The sequence below is a fragment of the Bison bison genome, unplaced genomic scaffold (genome assembly GCF_000754665.1).
Source record: "Bison bison bison isolate TAMUID 2011002044 unplaced genomic scaffold, Bison_UMD1.0 scf7180017864460, whole genome shotgun sequence".
NCBI lineage: Eukaryota > Metazoa > Chordata > Mammalia > Artiodactyla > Bovidae > Bison > Bison bison.
The window spans coordinates 2,176,299-2,194,203 of record NW_011495022.1 but is presented as its reverse complement, the minus strand read 5'-3'; the positions used below and the strand labels follow the sequence as shown (position 1 = coordinate 2,194,203).

The 17,905-nt window shown below is 37.2% G+C and overlaps 1 protein-coding gene across 1 annotated transcript in view; it reads right to left on the bottom strand.

Annotated features, from left to right (window-relative positions):
* Positions 1–17,905, bottom strand: part of TTN (titin) — a 275,334-nt gene that overhangs the window by 141,165 nt on the left and 116,264 nt on the right. Inside the window, 30 exon segments of the mRNA XM_010859754.1 lie at positions 260–352; positions 993–1,067; positions 1,602–1,685; positions 1,847–1,921; positions 3,000–3,083; positions 3,414–3,806; positions 4,001–4,084; positions 4,525–4,608; positions 4,861–4,965; positions 5,469–5,546; positions 5,920–6,003; positions 6,212–6,364; positions 6,562–6,639; positions 7,416–7,508; positions 7,716–7,790; positions 7,995–8,072; positions 8,997–9,212; positions 9,515–9,595; positions 10,343–10,426; positions 10,649–10,732; positions 11,294–11,377; positions 11,536–11,619; positions 11,849–11,917; positions 12,106–12,186; positions 13,978–14,079; positions 14,509–14,610; positions 14,859–14,942; positions 15,108–15,188; positions 15,334–15,414; positions 15,639–15,722. Of these exon segments, the coding sequence (XP_010858056.1) occupies positions 260–352; positions 993–1,067; positions 1,602–1,685; positions 1,847–1,921; positions 3,000–3,083; positions 3,414–3,806; positions 4,001–4,084; positions 4,525–4,608; positions 4,861–4,965; positions 5,469–5,546; positions 5,920–6,003; positions 6,212–6,364; positions 6,562–6,639; positions 7,416–7,508; positions 7,716–7,790; positions 7,995–8,072; positions 8,997–9,212; positions 9,515–9,595; positions 10,343–10,426; positions 10,649–10,732; positions 11,294–11,377; positions 11,536–11,619; positions 11,849–11,917; positions 12,106–12,186; positions 13,978–14,079; positions 14,509–14,610; positions 14,859–14,942; positions 15,108–15,188; positions 15,334–15,414; positions 15,639–15,722 (3,033 nt within the window).

Below are 17,905 nucleotides of genomic sequence, written 5' to 3'. Positions count from 1 at the left end.
CATCCCTGGGATACTCCAGGCAAGAACACTGGAGTGGGTTGCCATTTCCTTCTCCAACTCATGAAAGTGAAAAGTGCAAGTGAAGTCACTCAGTCGTGTCCAACTCTTAGCGACCCCATGGATTGCAGCCTACCAGGCTCCTCTGTCCATGGGATTTTCCAAGCAAGAGTACTGGAGTGGGGTGCCATTGAATATTAGGTTTAGATGACCTCTGGGAAAGATAGCGAACGAAATGTCCAATCCATAAAATCAGCTGTACCTCTAGGTGGCGCCTCCTCCTCAACCTCCTCTATGATAGGTGCTTCCTCTGGGATCTCCTCTTCTGGAATAGGCTCTTCAGGCTCCTCAAACACTTTAAAAAGATTATTATTTTGTAAATTATTTTTCTAACCCATTTGGATATTAGACTAAAATGATACATCTGAAAACTGAGGTTGTGTGATCAGCATAGGTAACTCAGCCTTCTAAACACATGTGAAAACTCATTCATCCTTGAAAAAAGCCTTACTGAGTCTTCAAAATACAGTAGGCCCTTCCTAGAATTTTACAATTCTAGGACTTCAGAAAGAATTCAATTTAAATTATTATTTTTAATGGAGATGGATTTTTTTGAAGTCAAACATTCACTTAGGAGTCAAAGTCAGACTTTCTGTACCAGTTACTCAGGTTTAACTAAGCACTCCTCTTGGAGAAGCTAATCCCACAATTACCAACCAAGTCATGTGATGAAAAGCTTCCCATGGCAAACAGTTTCCCTTCAAAGATTTTCATTAAAGTAAAACAAACAAACAACAAACAATCACACATGTAAGAAAAGAGATTCAAATGGTTTTGTTTTGCCTATCCAATTTCTACTAGGTAAAGAATATTTTCTGGTAGAGTCCGAATATGTTTATTTTCTGGAGTGAAGTATGCATATACCTCTTGAAAATATTAGACAAAATAAGATGGTAATGCTTTTGAAAATGCTGTTTTCTTAAAAAGTCATCTACCTTCAACTGGTGGAACTTCCTCTTCTTCAGGGACAATGATTCGTTTTTCTTCCACCTTCTTAGGCACCTCAGGAACTTAAAAGATATTGATTGTTTTAGGCACTTAAAATGCAAGAACCAGGAGGAGCACATAAAGACCCAAGTTCCCCAGTTTTCAACACAAGAGAACTAATAACAGAATACACATGCACCAGATGAAACATTGACATTTCACAGCATTGTTAATGAGACAAAAATCAAAGGCTGGTGGTTCAAGATAAACACCATTCTATCTTTTACTGCTGGAGCCCCTACTTTTTTAGGAAGAGCAATGGGTACTTCAGGGACTGGTTTCTTGGTTATCTCAGGCTCTTTAAAGATATATAAGTTTAGTATTTTTATTTTTATTTTTTTTTTACAAACAACATACATGGACAGATCAACATAAAATACGGAAACAGAGTAGAAGAACTGACATAGAACAAATATGGGTGCAGCAGAGTTTCAAGTGATGGCTACAGAACAGAGCACACAGAGCAAACGCTTATGTGGAACATCCATCCCTACGTGAAGAGCATCACAGTTCCACAGTGGAGGGGCGCAAACACATCCCTGTTGGGAGTGATGTACCTTTGGCAGGAGGAGGCACTGCTTTCTTAAGACCGGGTGGAGGCGCCTTCTTTTCTGGTTCAGGTTTCTTAGGCACCACGGGCACTTCAAAGATATTATTTTGTAAGTTCAGTTTCATGAACACAGAGACAATGGACACCACAATATTGTAAGTTATGTTAACCAATACTGGGAAATGGGCCATTCTGGCATTTACAGGTGAAGAAAGAAATGGCAGTGTCTAATTTGCTTGGGAAGAGCAGTACCTTTGGCAGGAGGAACCTCCTCTTTCTTGGGAATGATCACTTTCTTCTCTGGCACTTTCTTCTTAACCTCAGGCACTTTAAAGACATCATTTAATGATAAGAATTTATTGTAAAGGACAAAAAAGAGAGAACACAAGAAGTTCACACAGAGAGAGACTAACATGCAACAGTCGCTCAGGACAGGGATGTAGTGTAAGTCGGGAGCCCAAAGGTAAGGATAGAATTAGGTGTCTTAGAGGAAGGGATCAGCAACCTATTTGAATACCAGAGGATAGACGCTATCATTTCATCCACTTAAATGTCACTAGAAATTTATTAAATCATTATCTATAAAATATTTCTAAATTCTAACAATCCAATAAAGGATCAGCTTTACTGTTTTGTTGGTTATAAGACTATTTAACCTAGTGGAAAGGTCATGCTTATTTTAAGTAGTAATGTCATAAATTTTGCAGAAAATATTGAGCTTTAAGGCATAAATATATATTGTCGCACACTATGCACTGATTGAATATGATAAATCTGGATACTATTTATTCAATCATAGAGTCCGTCTATATACCGTACTTTCTTTTATCCTCACAATAATATCTGAGCCCACTAGGTCTGATATTAGTTTCCTCACTTTTTAGGCTTAGATCAGTTAAAGGACTTGCTCAGGCTAACACAGCAAGATACATATTCAAGGCTAAAATCAAAACCTGCTGGGCTACCATTTATATGTATGTATCAGAAGACATACGCTATTAATCAGTGTTTTCACAAATGCATTATCTTTTATATTTTCATCTTGATGTTCTAAAGACACTTTATATAAATGATTGAAGGATGATGTTTAGGAAGATTAGTTTATCACATTTTTCAGGTGCTTTTTGCATTGATAACTTGGCCTTGTAAAATATCTATATGGAAATTATGATGTTTAATAAAATTATAGGGAATTGGGTAGAACTTTGGGGGAAATTTTAACACTTCTCTTCATCTTTGTTCCTGAATACTGCTTTATAGCCAATGAAAAGTGGATACCAGAATTCTTGAACATTTTCAGCAGTTAATGTGACTAGTTTATAAAGTTTCCTAAATCCCAGTTCTGCTATAATTTTCCTGGTGAAACTATGGATGAAGAATGTGTATGTACTTGGGGGAGGTGTACCTTTAGGCGGTGGAGGTTCCACTTTTTTAGGAGCTGGAACAGGGACTTTCTTCTCTGGTACTGGTTTCTTTGGCACTTCAGGCACTTTAAAACATTCATTTTAAAACATTAAAAAATCACATGTACAGTACTGGGTATGCAACGAAAAGACACATGAGAATAGGACCACAAACAGCAAAATAACGTTCTATGCCATGGAATCTGAAAAGACACTCAGATTACTTACAAAAAACAGACACATAAGACAGACACAAAACAGTTAAGAGCACACATGTCTGGACTGTTCTCTAAGATTTAGATGGTAGGAAACACAAAGAGTATAGCATCACAGATAAAATTAGAGATGAACAACAGGATGGAAAGACAGAATTCAACACAAAAGAGGTCTGAGGACTTCAAGAAGAGCTGCTATACCTCGTGCAGGTACTGGCACTTTAGGCTTAATTTCTGGAAGAACTTCTTTTTCGGGTACCACTTCTTCCTCAGGTACAAATTCTTCCTCCTCAGGAGGAACTTCCTCTTCTTCAGGAGGAACTTCCTCTTCTTCAGGAGGAACTTCCTCTTCTTCAGGAGGAACTTCCTCTTCCTCTGGGAGAACCTCCTCCTCCTCCTCCTCCTCCTCTAGCGGAACTTCTTCCTCAGGTGAAATTTCCTCTTCCTCTGGCAGAACTTCTTCCTCGAGGATAACTTCTTCTTCCTCATGGATAAATTCCTCTTCAACAACAATTTCTTCTTTATGTACAACTTTCTCTTCCCGGAGGAGAGCTGCAGGAATTGGAACTGGAACTGGCTCACGTTTCTTTGGCACTTTAAAGATATTTGTCAATTGGACAAGCATCACTTTTATGTACAATATTCAAAACAGTGGGACAACATGAAAAGCTAATATTCTGTAGTCAAAAAGCATCAACTGTTACCCACATAAGTCACTATAATTAGGGAGGCTGTAGAATGCCAGTTAGTTAGCCTTTTTGTTTTGGGTTTGTTAGAGATTAATGTACCTTTGGGTGGGGGAGGCTCCACTTTTTTCCGAATAGGTGTTGGCTTCTTTTCTTCTGGGAGGACCTTTTTGGGCACCTCTGGCACTTTAAAGATATTATTTTTCTTTAAGAATGTGTTCATTTATGTGTCTTAGAGCAACAGACATAAAAAAGAATCACAAAATATCTGACTTAAATATTTCTAACAAGACAGACAATTGTTTAAACCACATAATGTTATGGGAGAATTTATATATGAATATATATAAATGTTGGGCTTCCCCAGTGGCTCATGGTGAAGAATTCGCCTGCAACGCAGGAGACTTGGGTTCGATCTCTGGGTTGGGAAGATTCCATGGAGGAGGGCACAACAACCCACTCCAGTATTCTTGCCAGGAGAATCCCCATGGACAGAGGAGCCTGGCAGGCTTCAGTCTATGGGATTGCAAAGAGTCAGACATACCTAAAGTGACTGAGCATGCATATGTAAATGTAAGGGTTTTTTTTTCCCCATGGACTTTAGTTTACATGGTGAAGTGATGTACCTTTTGCTGGTGGAGCCTCTACTTTCTTAGGAGCAGGAACCGGCACCTTCTTCTCAGGCACAGGTTTCTTAGGCACTTCTGGCACTTTAAGAAATAATTAGAGAAACAGTTTATCCAACCTAGAACTTTGAATCCAAGCATAGTCTCAAAAAGATTATGACAAGGTCATAAGAGTATGACCACATTGTTTCAGGAAGCATTTTACTTTTAAAATAAAATCTTTTCTTTTCCATGAAGGAATACTAAAGCATTGCATCTCCAAGTAACACAGAGTTTATTTACTCATGTGCAAATTTTAAGTGTAAAAAATGTTTATGAAATTGTAAGTTCATGTACCTTTGGCAGGTGGAGCTTCCACCTTTTTGGGAACTGGTACTGGCACTTTCTCCTCTGGTACTGGCACTTTCTCCTCTGGTACAGGTTTCTTGGGTACTTCAGGAACTTTAAAGACATAAAATTGGGTTAGTGTCACATTTTTCACCCATAGGTAAGAATTTAGCAATTTCAGGCCTATTGAAGTATCATAGATATTTGAACAATTTCACTTGAAGATTGAAAATAATAATAGCCACAAAACAAAGGCCTGGAAATGCACAAAAATTAAGATAAAGAACACTGAATAAACGCAGACTGCTATTAAAGACAACACACAATGTCTGGTAAATGATGATTTTTGCCCATCTTCATATTACAATACAAATTTATTTTATTCTAAGAACTTGACACTAAAGAGGAGGAGTCAAACATCAATCACCAGTATGCTTTGATGGTAAAATTCAGAGATGAATACACAATAAACTGCTCCAGTTACCAGCTGGGAGGTCTTTGTCTTGGCATTAATACTGTTAATATCATTATGGGGTAAGAACAGATGTGGCTCACCAAGTGATACTACATGGGTAAATTATTACATTATTCCACTAATGTGTTACAAAGAGATGTACCTTTAGCTGGTGGAGCCTTCTCTTTCTTAGGAACAGGCACAGGAACCTTCTCCTCAGGCTTCTTAGGAATCTCAGGCACTTTAAAGATATTGTTTATTGATAAGTTCTTGCTACCAGTAACAACATATCCACGCAAAGGACAGGAAACAAACAACAGGACAGTTTCAAACAACAGATATGTAACAACTCAAAAGTTTTGAACTCAGAAGATGGCTATTTAGATGCAGATTAAACTGGTAAAGAATCCGTCTGCAATGCGGGAGACTAGGGTTCGATTCCTGGGTTAGGAAGATCCCCTGGAGAAAGGAACAGCAACCCACTCCAGTATTCTTGCCTGGAGAATTCCATGGACAGAGGAGCCTGGCGGGCTACAGGCCACTGGGTTGCAAAGAGTTGAACATGACCGAGCAACTAAGTTTTTTATACACTCATGATATGAGTGGTGGTGTACCTTTTGCTGGTGGGGCTTCCTTCTTTTTGGGAACAGGAACAGGTTTCTTTTCTTCTGGGACAGGTTTCTTGGGTACCTCAGGCACTTTAAAGATATTATGAAGAATTTTGGAAATGTTGCAGAAAAAGATATAAAATGTGAAAAGCAATTGCAGAAATCATGCTTCAGCCCCATAAGTGTCTTTTCCTAATAACAAGCAGAATTGGTCATTGGTGCTAATATACCCCAGAATTTTACCAAACTGGACCCTAAAGATGTTGCTGCTTATCCCTTGGTAGGAGATGTAATCTACCTTTGACTGGTACCACTTCTTCTTCAGTTATGATTTCCTCTTCTTCATGAATGTACTCTTCTTCTTCTTCTTCATAATATTCCTCCTCATGGGTTACAACTTCCTCTTCAAAGGCAATCTCTTCTGGTTCTTCTTTTTTAGGTACTTCAGGCACTTTAAAGACATTATTTTTAGGTTGGATATTTTTCCAATTACTTGATAAAATGAAGATACATTAGGAACATGGCCATTTGTAATAGAAGAAGGAATAGGCTTCATCTTTCCCACAGAAGAACTTTACACATAGAACTGAACATGAATTTCATGCCAAAAAAGACAAACGACACATTAAGAAGAGTACATATAGGTACCTCTAACAGGTGCTGCTACTTCTTTTTTAGGAACAGGTACTTTTTCTTCTGTGACAACCCTCTTGGGCTTCATGGGCACTTGAAACAGTAAGTATAAGGACATTTTATTTTCAGAAACAGGTCACCCAATTAATGCTTGCTCTATTGTACTTTAAGGACATAAAATGATTTTGCTAGTGTTTCTCCTATAGTAGATATATAGTAGTATATATATTGTTCAACTAAAGACACTGTATATTTTCCATGGAACAGATTCTGAACCTCACTGGAATAAAAACATACAAAAGTACTCAAGGAGGTCTGGGGAAACCCCAAGATTGTGAAGTAGTGCTTAGGGTCTGATATCTCTTCTTGTATGAAACATCCTTTACTGAAAAGCTAAATTTACTTCTGGGTAAGTATACTGTCTGAAATTACAGAGGAGCTACTTAGTAAAAAGCAGGGGAAAATGGTTAGATACTGGGTTAACTCTTTCTTCAATCTTCAAAATGACTTTAGGGTCAACAAACAGATTTTAAACGGTGGTGTATATTGTTATATCATTACATCAATTTAGATAAGTCAGGAATGTGCCAAATGGTCACTGATTTTAAATCCAAACATTGTATTTTATATTCATTGCAGCTGTCTGTTAGGACAGCCATTGCATAAGGAGTTACGGATATATTCTGCGATAACTTTTCCTTTTAAGATAACATTATCTTTTTATTCTGTATTTATAGATTTTTCTATCCAATATCCATCTAACAATTAATATAAAAGATACAAAACAGTGAGGGAAAAAAGCAAAACATAGCTGCTTAAGTTTTAAGAGAGACATTATAAAAGGCCACAATTGAGGAAGGAAATTATACCTTTAGCAGCGGGTTCAGTCACCTGCTCTTTTTCACGTTTGATAACTGAAATTTGTATTTTTTCCTCAACAACTTTCTTTGCTTCTTCACGTGCTTTAAAGATATTAATTATTAAAGACCATTAAAACCAACCCACATGAATATCATGTAAATAAAAATTTACGAAACATGGAGAAAGGTAAGAATCAGCACCAAACAATACATTCAGTAAAAACAAAGAACATCAGACAAGGTAGTAAGACACGTTTATAGGATGTAAGTGACAAAGATGTTTCTGGTAGTCATCATGCTGCCATGTACCTTTGGGAGGTGGAGGTTTGAGTTTCTTAGGAATGGGCACTGGCACTTTCTCTTCAGGGATCACTTTCTTTGGCACTTTAAAATATCAACATTAACAGATTTAAAAACCTGATCCAGACTTCTTAAGAGCAGTAAGAAAAACAATGAAGAAATACGACATACAACATAGGAATCCCACACACACACGGTTGGCACACTGCTACTTCAACATGGATTTGTAGCTGGACAGACATGTGAGAACCACAGGTCTCACCACTGATAATGTTTTTCTCACTCTACCTTTAGCTGGTGGGGCCTTTGGTTTTGTGGGAACTGGTTCTTCCTGGATAGGCTTTACTGGGACGGGCTTCTCGGGTTCTTTAAAAAATATATACAGGGTATTTAATGTTAGACATTTTTATGTTAGGACATAAAAAATGATATTTCTTCAATGGACACAAAGGATTAAAATAATATATCTTATCTACAGCATAGCCATAGCCTTGAGAGGTGAGTAAGAATTAGAGGTTCAAGTAGAATAAGGTATAAAAGACTTAAACAAGCTTTTGTTGCTATTTCCTCCTTGCTAATTTACCTCAGCTAGGTAACTGTGACTCTTTTACATATTATCATTTCACTTGAGGTAGACAACATCATGGTTAAACTCCTCTCCATATAATATTTGTTTTTAATTCTATTTGTAAAACTACATAGAACATTCTCAAAGTGAGGCTATGAAACACCAAAAATTGAATAAATGAAATAATATTGATGCATTCTGAAATCCAATAGAATCTTATTCCTACAAATTTGACCTGCACAACGATAAAACACAATTGCTTGTGTTGGACTTTCCTATCTTTATTTTTGAAGGAATCTTTGTTATGCTTAATGAGGGGAGCTCCAAGGGTAGGATGTTTTCTCAATAGGCTATCCTGTTTGTTAATAACAAGCTTCAGGATGAGAGAAGTTCAGAAAGTTTTGGTCATGTATTGGAATGATCAAGGGCACTTGCAGGCAGACTTAGCCTTTTGGAGAAATAAATTTAGTTTCATTTGTTTGATATTTGTAAAAGCAAAAAGGAGAGGGGAAACAGATTATGCCCAGAACCAAACTCTAACAGTAACTTTACAGTTTATAGAGAATTTTGTTTTCCTAAAAGTTATCCAAGAAAGAAAATTCTGAGTTTCCCAGACAAAACAAAGTTCTTTTCAAATTTCTTTGGGTATTCAAAATTTTATCCTGACCTAATGTCATTTGCATATATTTAATGTGGTGTCGGGTATAGAGTTCTGCTCATACCTGTGACATACTCTTCATGTTCTTTATACTCTTCATAATGTTCGAATTCACGTTCCTCATACTCTTCATACTGATCATATTCTTCTGTTGGTTCATACTCCTCAAATTCTTTATAGTCATATTCTTCATATTCCTCATATTCTTCTTCCCGTTCTACTGAAACAGCTTCTTCCTCTTTGGTGTAAGCCCATTCTTTCTCTGCTGTTACAGTAACTTCTGGAACAATATTGACAACAGTAGCTTCAATTGTACTTGAAGCCCACAGGGACCATGGTGACAGTGTGCTGTGATTTCATGTCCTGGTAATGGTCTCATGCACTAGTTATAGGAGACCTTGACTGTCCTTCGCTGGCCAAGGTATTACAGAGTGTACAGTTGCTATTTACAAATTCAAATGTTAGATTCCCTGCCTTTAGTCAACGATAAGCCAGAAGGATGAGACTCAAATTAGAAACTAACAGGCAAAGAGCTGTATAGGTTCGTGCTTCATTTTATTATTTAGTCAAAGCACAATATACCTTTAGCAGCCGGAGGTTCTCGTTTCGCAACTTCAATGGATACCTTTTCTTCTTTAACAGCTCTTTTCCTGAGTTCAGTCACTTTAAAGAGAGTAATTATTGAAAGTGAATTGCAAGATTCAAAATAATGTGTGTTAAGAGAACCTGTGTGTGCACAAATCCAATGACAAAGATAACCATAACCATGTTCCTTGCTTAAATGTTTCATTGAAGTGGTAAGAAAGCTCAATGGCCTCAGAAATAAACATGGTCTAACATACATATAAATGCTTTTTTCTAAGCTACTTAATACTTAAAAGACATTGAATAACTTTAGGAAGATCAAGTAGTAATTATAAGAGAACTAAAAAAGATAACTGACAGCATAAACAATGACTATCAAACAACCATTACACAGAAACTTATGTTACATGAATAGTTTCTTCATTTTAATTCTGAGGTATTTCCATAACTTCTACCACCACAATGTAGAAGATTGAGGATTTAAAAATTTTTAAATTTCATCCAAGGTTGCCACACAAAACAAGCATTTCAGCAAAGGAAATCAGTATATAGACAAAAAAAAAACATTAAAAGACAAGTACATTTTAAGGGAAAGTATCTACACGTTTGGGTGAGGTTTCATTTTTTGTTTTTGTTTTTTTGAGAAGAGAGAGATTTCAGTACATTTTCTGGATTCAGAAATGTTTAGTTTTGAGATGATATGGAGTAGCATATGTATATTAATTACTTTGTAATACATAAATTATTTTGTCTAAGGATCTCAATTCCACTAGATGAGTTTCAATACTTATAAGCTTATTTTGATTTTTGGAAAAGTTGGTGTACCTTTTGCTGGTGGCTCCTCCTCTTTTCTAGGCTTGAGTTTTGGAAATTTCTCTTCTGGAACAGCTCTCTTGGGTTCCTCAGGCACTTTAAAGAAAGATTTCACTTTAAAGAATTGTTTTCCTCATTCAAATCACAAAATGGTAGTTGTGTAACAGCAACTCAAACATAAAAGACTTGACATTTTCATGATTTCAAACAGAAAACAATGATAACAATGACAACAAAAAACCAACACCCATAACTAGTGTATTTGGTAAAGAGAAGAGGGTAAGCAGAACATTCTGGGTATCAAAAGGCCGCATGTACCTTTTGGTCTTGGAGGCTCCACTTTTTTAGTAACAGCAACATGAACTTTTTCTTCCTGGGTAATTTGCATGTGCCTCTCAGTCACTTGAAAGATAATTTTAGGATTATGGAGTTGTATTACTTTAAGTGGAATTTTAAAAAGTGTATTAAGTATATTCAGTTCAGTCGCTCAGTCACGTCTGACTCTTTGCGACCCCATGGGCTACAGGCCTTCCTGTCCCATCACCAACTCCCAGAGTTTACTCAAACTCATGTCCATTCATTCAGTCAGTGATGCCATCCAACCATCTCATCCTCTGTCGTCCCCTTCTCCTCCCGCCTTCAATCTTTCCCAGCATCAGGGTCTTTTCAAATGCATCAGTTCTTCGCATCAGGTGGCCAAAGTATTGGAGTTTCAGCTTCAGCATAACTTATATTAAGTATATTTGCCAGAGGCTTATGTGATTTTAGAATACAATTTTACAAGGTACACACAAATAAGCTTCACAACAAGTGAGTAATAATCCACCAAAGACAAGGCAATAATACATCACTGCGGCCAACATACACCAATAACCTCCATATAGAAGGAGAGACTGAAGGACAGCCGTGAGAGGACGAAAGACAGGACATGTCTCCAGTTGCCGTGCTGGGGGCTTCATTTACCTTTGGTGGGAGGAGGTTCTTCTATCTTAGCCACTTTGGGAGGAGCCCTTTTTTCAGGAACTGGTTTCTTTGGTTCTTCTGGCACTTAAAAGACATTGCACGACACGGTCAGACACAAAAGTGTGAAAAACACTAAACACAGGCACACTTATTTCTTGTTAATGTCATAAAAATTTGAAGAATGTATCAGTTTAAGATTGAAACACAGGCATTACTTAAGAATAAAGGAAAACCCAATATACCTTTGGTAGGTGGCACCTTTTCCTTTTTGGGAACTGCAGCAGGAATTTTCTTTTCTGGCACAATTTTCTTCGGTGCTTCAGGAACTTTAGAAATATGAGGTTTAAGAATATTAGTCTGCATTGCAGAAGAAGTGCCATTCTTTTGGGGCAAAGAGCTCACTTTATGAAAGATCAAACATTTACACAAACATTAATGACTACAGTCAGTTAAAATGTTTACACATAAGTTGGCAAAACTGAGGCAGTTACTCAAACTAAAAGCATTATAGCTATGAAGACAAATGGGTCCCATTTCTCAGAGACAGAATTGTACCTTTAGCTGGTGGAGGCTCCTCTACTTTAGCAGGAATTTTCGGTTTGGGTATGATTTTCTTCTCAGGCACTTGAAAAGATTATAAAGTACATTTGTAGAAATGTCCAGATTTATTTTTAATAAAAATTTAAGGAATTTTTAAATTAAACATATTTACTGATGTTTGCAATACAGGCAATGAATTAACTATAAGAGAACATTTAGAATGGGACAAGCCCAACACACAGGGGCTAGAGCTAATCTAAGAGCTGGTCTACCTTCGGCGGGTTCAGCTTCCACTTCCTCAGAAATAAAGTGCTCCTCTTCTTCTACAATGTATTCCTCAGGCTCCTCCATCACTTTAAAGATACCAATTTTAAAGAAGATAAGCCTGTCGTGTTTTTCATGTTCAAATTTAGCTGTACTTTATTAAGTCAAAGAATAAGTAAATAGTGAAAGTTTAACACTTGCCAAATCCCTGGGTGTTCTCACTTATAATACCCAAAGAAGAAGACTTTAATCAAAGCACACGCCTTCATAAAGAGTACAGAGACTGTTTCGGTAACTTAATTTTACAGTGTATCATAAAGATAACAATGCTTGTATTCACAGGAAGAACAGGACAAGCACAAGACGTAAGAACAATTCTAGTGGCTGAATTAACAAGAACACAGGAATTTGAAGACAAGTATTAAAAATACGATGACACTAGATTTGAAGGCGCGGGGCAGAAATATATACTTGAAGAATTGTAAGTAGGTTTATAAGAAAGAAAAGACCTGGATTACATAGGAAAAACCTGCTGAGAACTTGGAATCAGGACTCCCCACTGCCCCAGTTTTACAAGAGTAGGGATGGTGAACAAGGTTAACAGTCTTCCTGTGGTTTTTGAGTCTGGGTGTCTAAGGTTAATTACAGAATAGAGAGATCTAGTTATGAACATTAGGAGTAAACTGAATAGGCTACCTATCTTTCCCCTAAATCTTCTGGACTTAATGAAAGCATAAGAATATCCTGTGGTGTCTTTCCTTTTAATTTAGAGTCTATAGTACTAAAAGAAATTTATAATGCATACTGTCAAAGGCTGAAATTAGATTCATGCAATGAGAACTTTCCTTGTGTACATGTTAAGCTTTCCCAAACATTTCTAGAAGGGATAGGGCCCTTGGGATCCATCAGATTCCTGACTTGTGCCTGACGTCTCGGCCTTTCCCAGGAAGCACAACAGAACTGGAGGGCTTCCTCCAGGGAGTCAAGTCTTCTCTGTTCTAAGGCTTTCCATCAAGATTGCACATCTGGATTTCACATGGTGTCTCCTTCCAAGTGGGGAAGAGGCCGGACCCCTTTGATTAGTATTTCAAGGGCATCTGACTGTACAGTTCTATTCACCGTTTCATTAGGAAGACAGTACATTTATTAAGAAACTTACTGATTAATCTTTAAAGCAGAGGTACATTAAAACTTTCTTAGTAAAGTTTTTTCAGATATACTGCTTTAGCCACAATGCTGAACTTTAGCAGCAAACCTAGGGCTGTCTTAATTCATTAAAAAGGTTGAAATAAAGCTTGTTGCTCAGTCCTTAAACCATAGAGAACTAACATTATAGGCATGCGAACATCTAAATAACAGGCTGATCTAATAAAAGATAATTCATGATTGCTCTCTCCATACATGGATCGCTGGAAAGGCCTACGTGCTCAGTGCTTCACTCTCAAACCTGGCCAATAAGGTCATCTAATTCCTTGTTCATTTAAAATATGTGAGTCAGGCCACATTATTGAGTTATGCTATCAACACTGTTTTGTGTTGCCTATGTTTTAGACATTAGTCTACATTCAGCTCACCATACTGAAACCAAGTCCCATCTACTGAAAGGGTAACTGTATATGAAGATACCTGGACCTTTAGTTACCTGTTTAAATATGAAACCCTGTCTCCTACATAGCCAAGTTAACAGGGGGTGGACAATAAATACACTGGATGTTTAATTAATGCTTCTAAATCTTGCAGTTTGATCAAAAGACACATCAAATAAGGCCAGTAGATGTTCCCTGAATTTGTATCACTTTCATTAATCTGAGTACACAATCTGTGAAGGAAAACAGCTTATCAAGACTCCAGGTCACCACTAGCTTATTTGCATTGTTTACCTTCATATTCTGTAACCTCCACTTCCTCCTCCTCTCTTTCCTCTTCTCTATAAACTGAAACGGATACTCTTTCCTCTTCTTCTGAATAACGCCATTCCTTCTCTGCAGATATTTTAAAAGATGAGATTTAATTTAAATTCCACCGGAAGAGTCCGTTGAAGTTCTGATAATAACCACGTGTTCCCTACGGGTGGATGATGTCCTTCTATCTGCTTAGGGGTGGAGCTTCATAGGACTTCCTCATTGCAACAAGGAGAGAGCTGGTTTCAGAAGAGGGGATGGTAGAGCCCACGACCGAGAAGAATACTCAACTTATGCCCAAGTGTGGCCCCGTTCACGTTTATCCCACATTCACCATCCCATTCACTTTCTTAGAATGATTCAGGACCAATGCAGACACAAAACAGTCTTAGAGGCTACAATAGACAGACAATACTCAGGACAACTTCTAAAGTAAACGATGTGGCAAGAAGAAAAGACTTGCAGGGAACACATGCAAACTCATTTCTCCCCTCACGCCTGTTTATATACCTTCGTGCCGCATGACCTCCACTCTCTGAGGAACTGTGACCGATAGTTTTTCTTCGGCAGCAAATCTTTTTTCTTCCATGACCATTTTCTTAGAAACTTCGGCTTTAAGAAAGCATTGAAATTAGAGCTTAAAAAGCAAGAGTCTTAATCAAGAGTCTCCCTAAAGTTAGGGGAAGACTTGCCCAGTATACCACTCTCCCTAACAGTCGGAAACAAGTTACGTATCACAAGTATATGCACATAGAAATTCTATCCGAAGAGAGACAAGGGGTCCGTACAAGAAGACATCAGGTAGGAAAAAGAATTCACTGGCTCAAAGATTTTTGTCAGAGGCATGAAACAAATCCTACCTCGAGGAGGAGGGGCTTTCTTAGCGACTGGAACTGGCACGGGAACTTTCTCCTCTGGGACAGGTTTCTTAGGCACAGCTGGTACTTTAAAAACATGGTCCACTTTCAGAACTTGAGTGTTATTTCACTGAAGCTCAACACCAAACACAGATACACACTCACGTATCACAGAACTAACAAAATCATCATTTGCCTTGGAACATAAAATTGTAAAGATGGTTCTTGGAGAGAGAGAGAGAGAGACAATACCTTTTGGTGGTGGAACTTCTTCCTCTTTCCGAGGGACAGGTCTTTTTTCTTCGGGAAGTTTCTTCTTTGGTATTTCTGGCACTTAAAGGATAGTATTTGATTTTAAAATTCTCAGAAAGGCAAAGAAAATGAGCAACATAGAACTGGCAGGCCCACTAATGAAGACATGCAACTAAAGAAGCCTGAAGAAAAGACACATTTCTTTCATGGAGACGGGATGGGGTACCTGCTGGTGGTGGAGATTCCTCTCTTTCAGTGACAATGGTTATTTTTTCTTCTGTGACAACCCTCTTCTGTACTTCAGGAACTTGAAAAGACATTAATTTTTAGAGTTGCCTTTTGAATTTTCCAAAGTAGCTTATGCACAGTTATTTTGTAAGAAAGTAGGCAGGTAGACAGACAATGTTGTTGAATTCTTACACCATAAAACATTCATTTTGAATTAAACTAAATGAACAGATAATTAAACACAAAAATGTTTTATACTCAAGACATAAAGATAGGGCTTCCTTACTAAGCAAGTCACTGTACCTTTAGCTGGTGGAGCTTCCTTCTTCTTTGCAATGGGAACAGGAACCTTTTCTTCAGGAACAGGTTTTTTGGGCACCTCTGGAACTTAAAGGTGTTAAAATACAATGTTAGTTTAGATAGATATCACTTTCATCAATGGATATAAGCATGAACACAAATCTTTATGTAGTTCATTAATGCTGTTATAGATTTTTTTATGTACAGGCAAAATAATGCAAAAAATTAAAATACAGTGTTCTAAAGGCCACGATACAGTGTTCTAAAGGCTATGATAAATGTCTTATGTGATATTACAGAGACATTTAGGCAACTAAAAAGGAGAGTTATATACACAGAAGTATGTATACACAATTTATTCTTTATATATTGGTATACTTTTGATAAAAAATCAGTAATTACAGAAACAATATAGAGTACGGATACAGTATACAGAAAAATCTCTTTATGCTTTGTATTGAGAACTGGAATCTGTAACAACATATATATTTTGAGTATATTTTACCCAAGACTATCTTAGACTTGGAGAAGGGCATGGCAACCCACTCCAGCATTCTTGCCTGGAGAATTCCACGGACAGAGGAGCCTGGTAGGTTACAGTCCATGGGGTTGCAGAGTCAGACACGACTGAGTGACTAACATTTTCACATCTTAGACCAATAAGTCATTAGAACGGTTGTATATATATCATTATTAATTTTTTCTATTTCTCTTCTGGGTTTTTTTTTTTTTTTAATTTGCTTGTGCACCTGTAGTATTTACAAAACTCAGGAAACACTCTTGTGCTAGGCTAGTCCTCTCAATATGACACTGAAGTGTTCATTTGGTTAAAAAAAAAAGACTATAAAGAAACAAACATACTAACTTGAAAAGATACATGCACCTCAATGTTTATAGCAGAATTATAATGTTAAGATAGCCAAACAATTTAAGTGTCCATCTCTAGATGAATGAATAAAGATGTGGTATATTTTTACAATGGAATGCTACTCAGCCATAAAAGAAAGAATGAAATGTTGCCATTTAAAAACGTGGATGAACTTGGAGGGTATTATGCCAAATGAAATGTCAGAGAGCAATGAGTACTGTATGATATCACTTATATGTAGAATCTAAAAAACAAGATAGTGAACACAGCAAAAAAGAAACAAACTCACAGATATAGAGAACAAGTTAGTGGTCACCAGTGGGGCGAGGGAAGAAGGCAGGGGCAATACGGGGGTAGGGATTAAGAGATACAGACTATTATATATAAAATAAGCTACGAGGATACAGTGCACAACCCAGGGAATACAGCCAATATTCCATAACTATAAATGGAGTATAACCTTTGAGAATTGTGAACCACTTTATAGTACACCTGAAAGTTATATAGTATTGTGCATCAACTATACTTCAATTAAAAAAAAAAAAAGAATACCTCTCCTCCCCCCAGGATGCTGAAACAGCCAAGAGTTTGAGAAACAGAGAAGCAGACTTGATTCAGGAAGAAAATGGAAAATTGAGAAATCAGGCAAAAGAGAACACTACATAAAATGTAAGAGCCTGCTTTCTTCCAAGCTGGATGATACTGGATCTCTATAACTGACCAGATGTGTGCAGTTTTGTTGCTTCATCACCTCCATAAAATAGTGTCCATCACTAAAACCCCCAACGCCAACCAAATCCAAAATCAAAGCCAGAATTAACACATTTGAATCCAAACACACATGTATGCAAGATCCCTTCACTCACTAATTAGATAATTGCAACATTTGTGGCAAGTGCCTATGCTCAATTAATGTCTAGAGAAATATGGTGAAAGTAACTGCCCAAAGTTGATGCTTCCAATTATTTAAGGGTAGGCCTTATTGACTTTTCAGAAGAGTGGCTGTTACCAGTAACACAGCAACATCTTTACCTAGTTAACATTCAGTTCTACCAAACTCCCTCCTATTAATCTTTATCTTGTCATAACTCATGAAAGTGTTTTTTTGTTTTTTTTGTTTTTAAATTAAGAAATGGTCACATAGCTGAGGAGTGAAAGAGCTTTTCCTAGAAACATGCCCTGTAGAAAATGAATTTCACAAATACTTTTTCTTTCTCTAAGGGAAGATGTTAAAAATTTAAGACAGCAGTGTGATATAGCTACTTTTTAAAAGTGACTTCTGTCGTTCAGTATCATAAATAATGTATGTCAAGAGTAGAGCCCCAAAGCTGACAAACAAACGAAAAACACTAGGGACATCAAAGACACCAGAGAGACAGCAAAGTAAGTACGAAGACTGTAT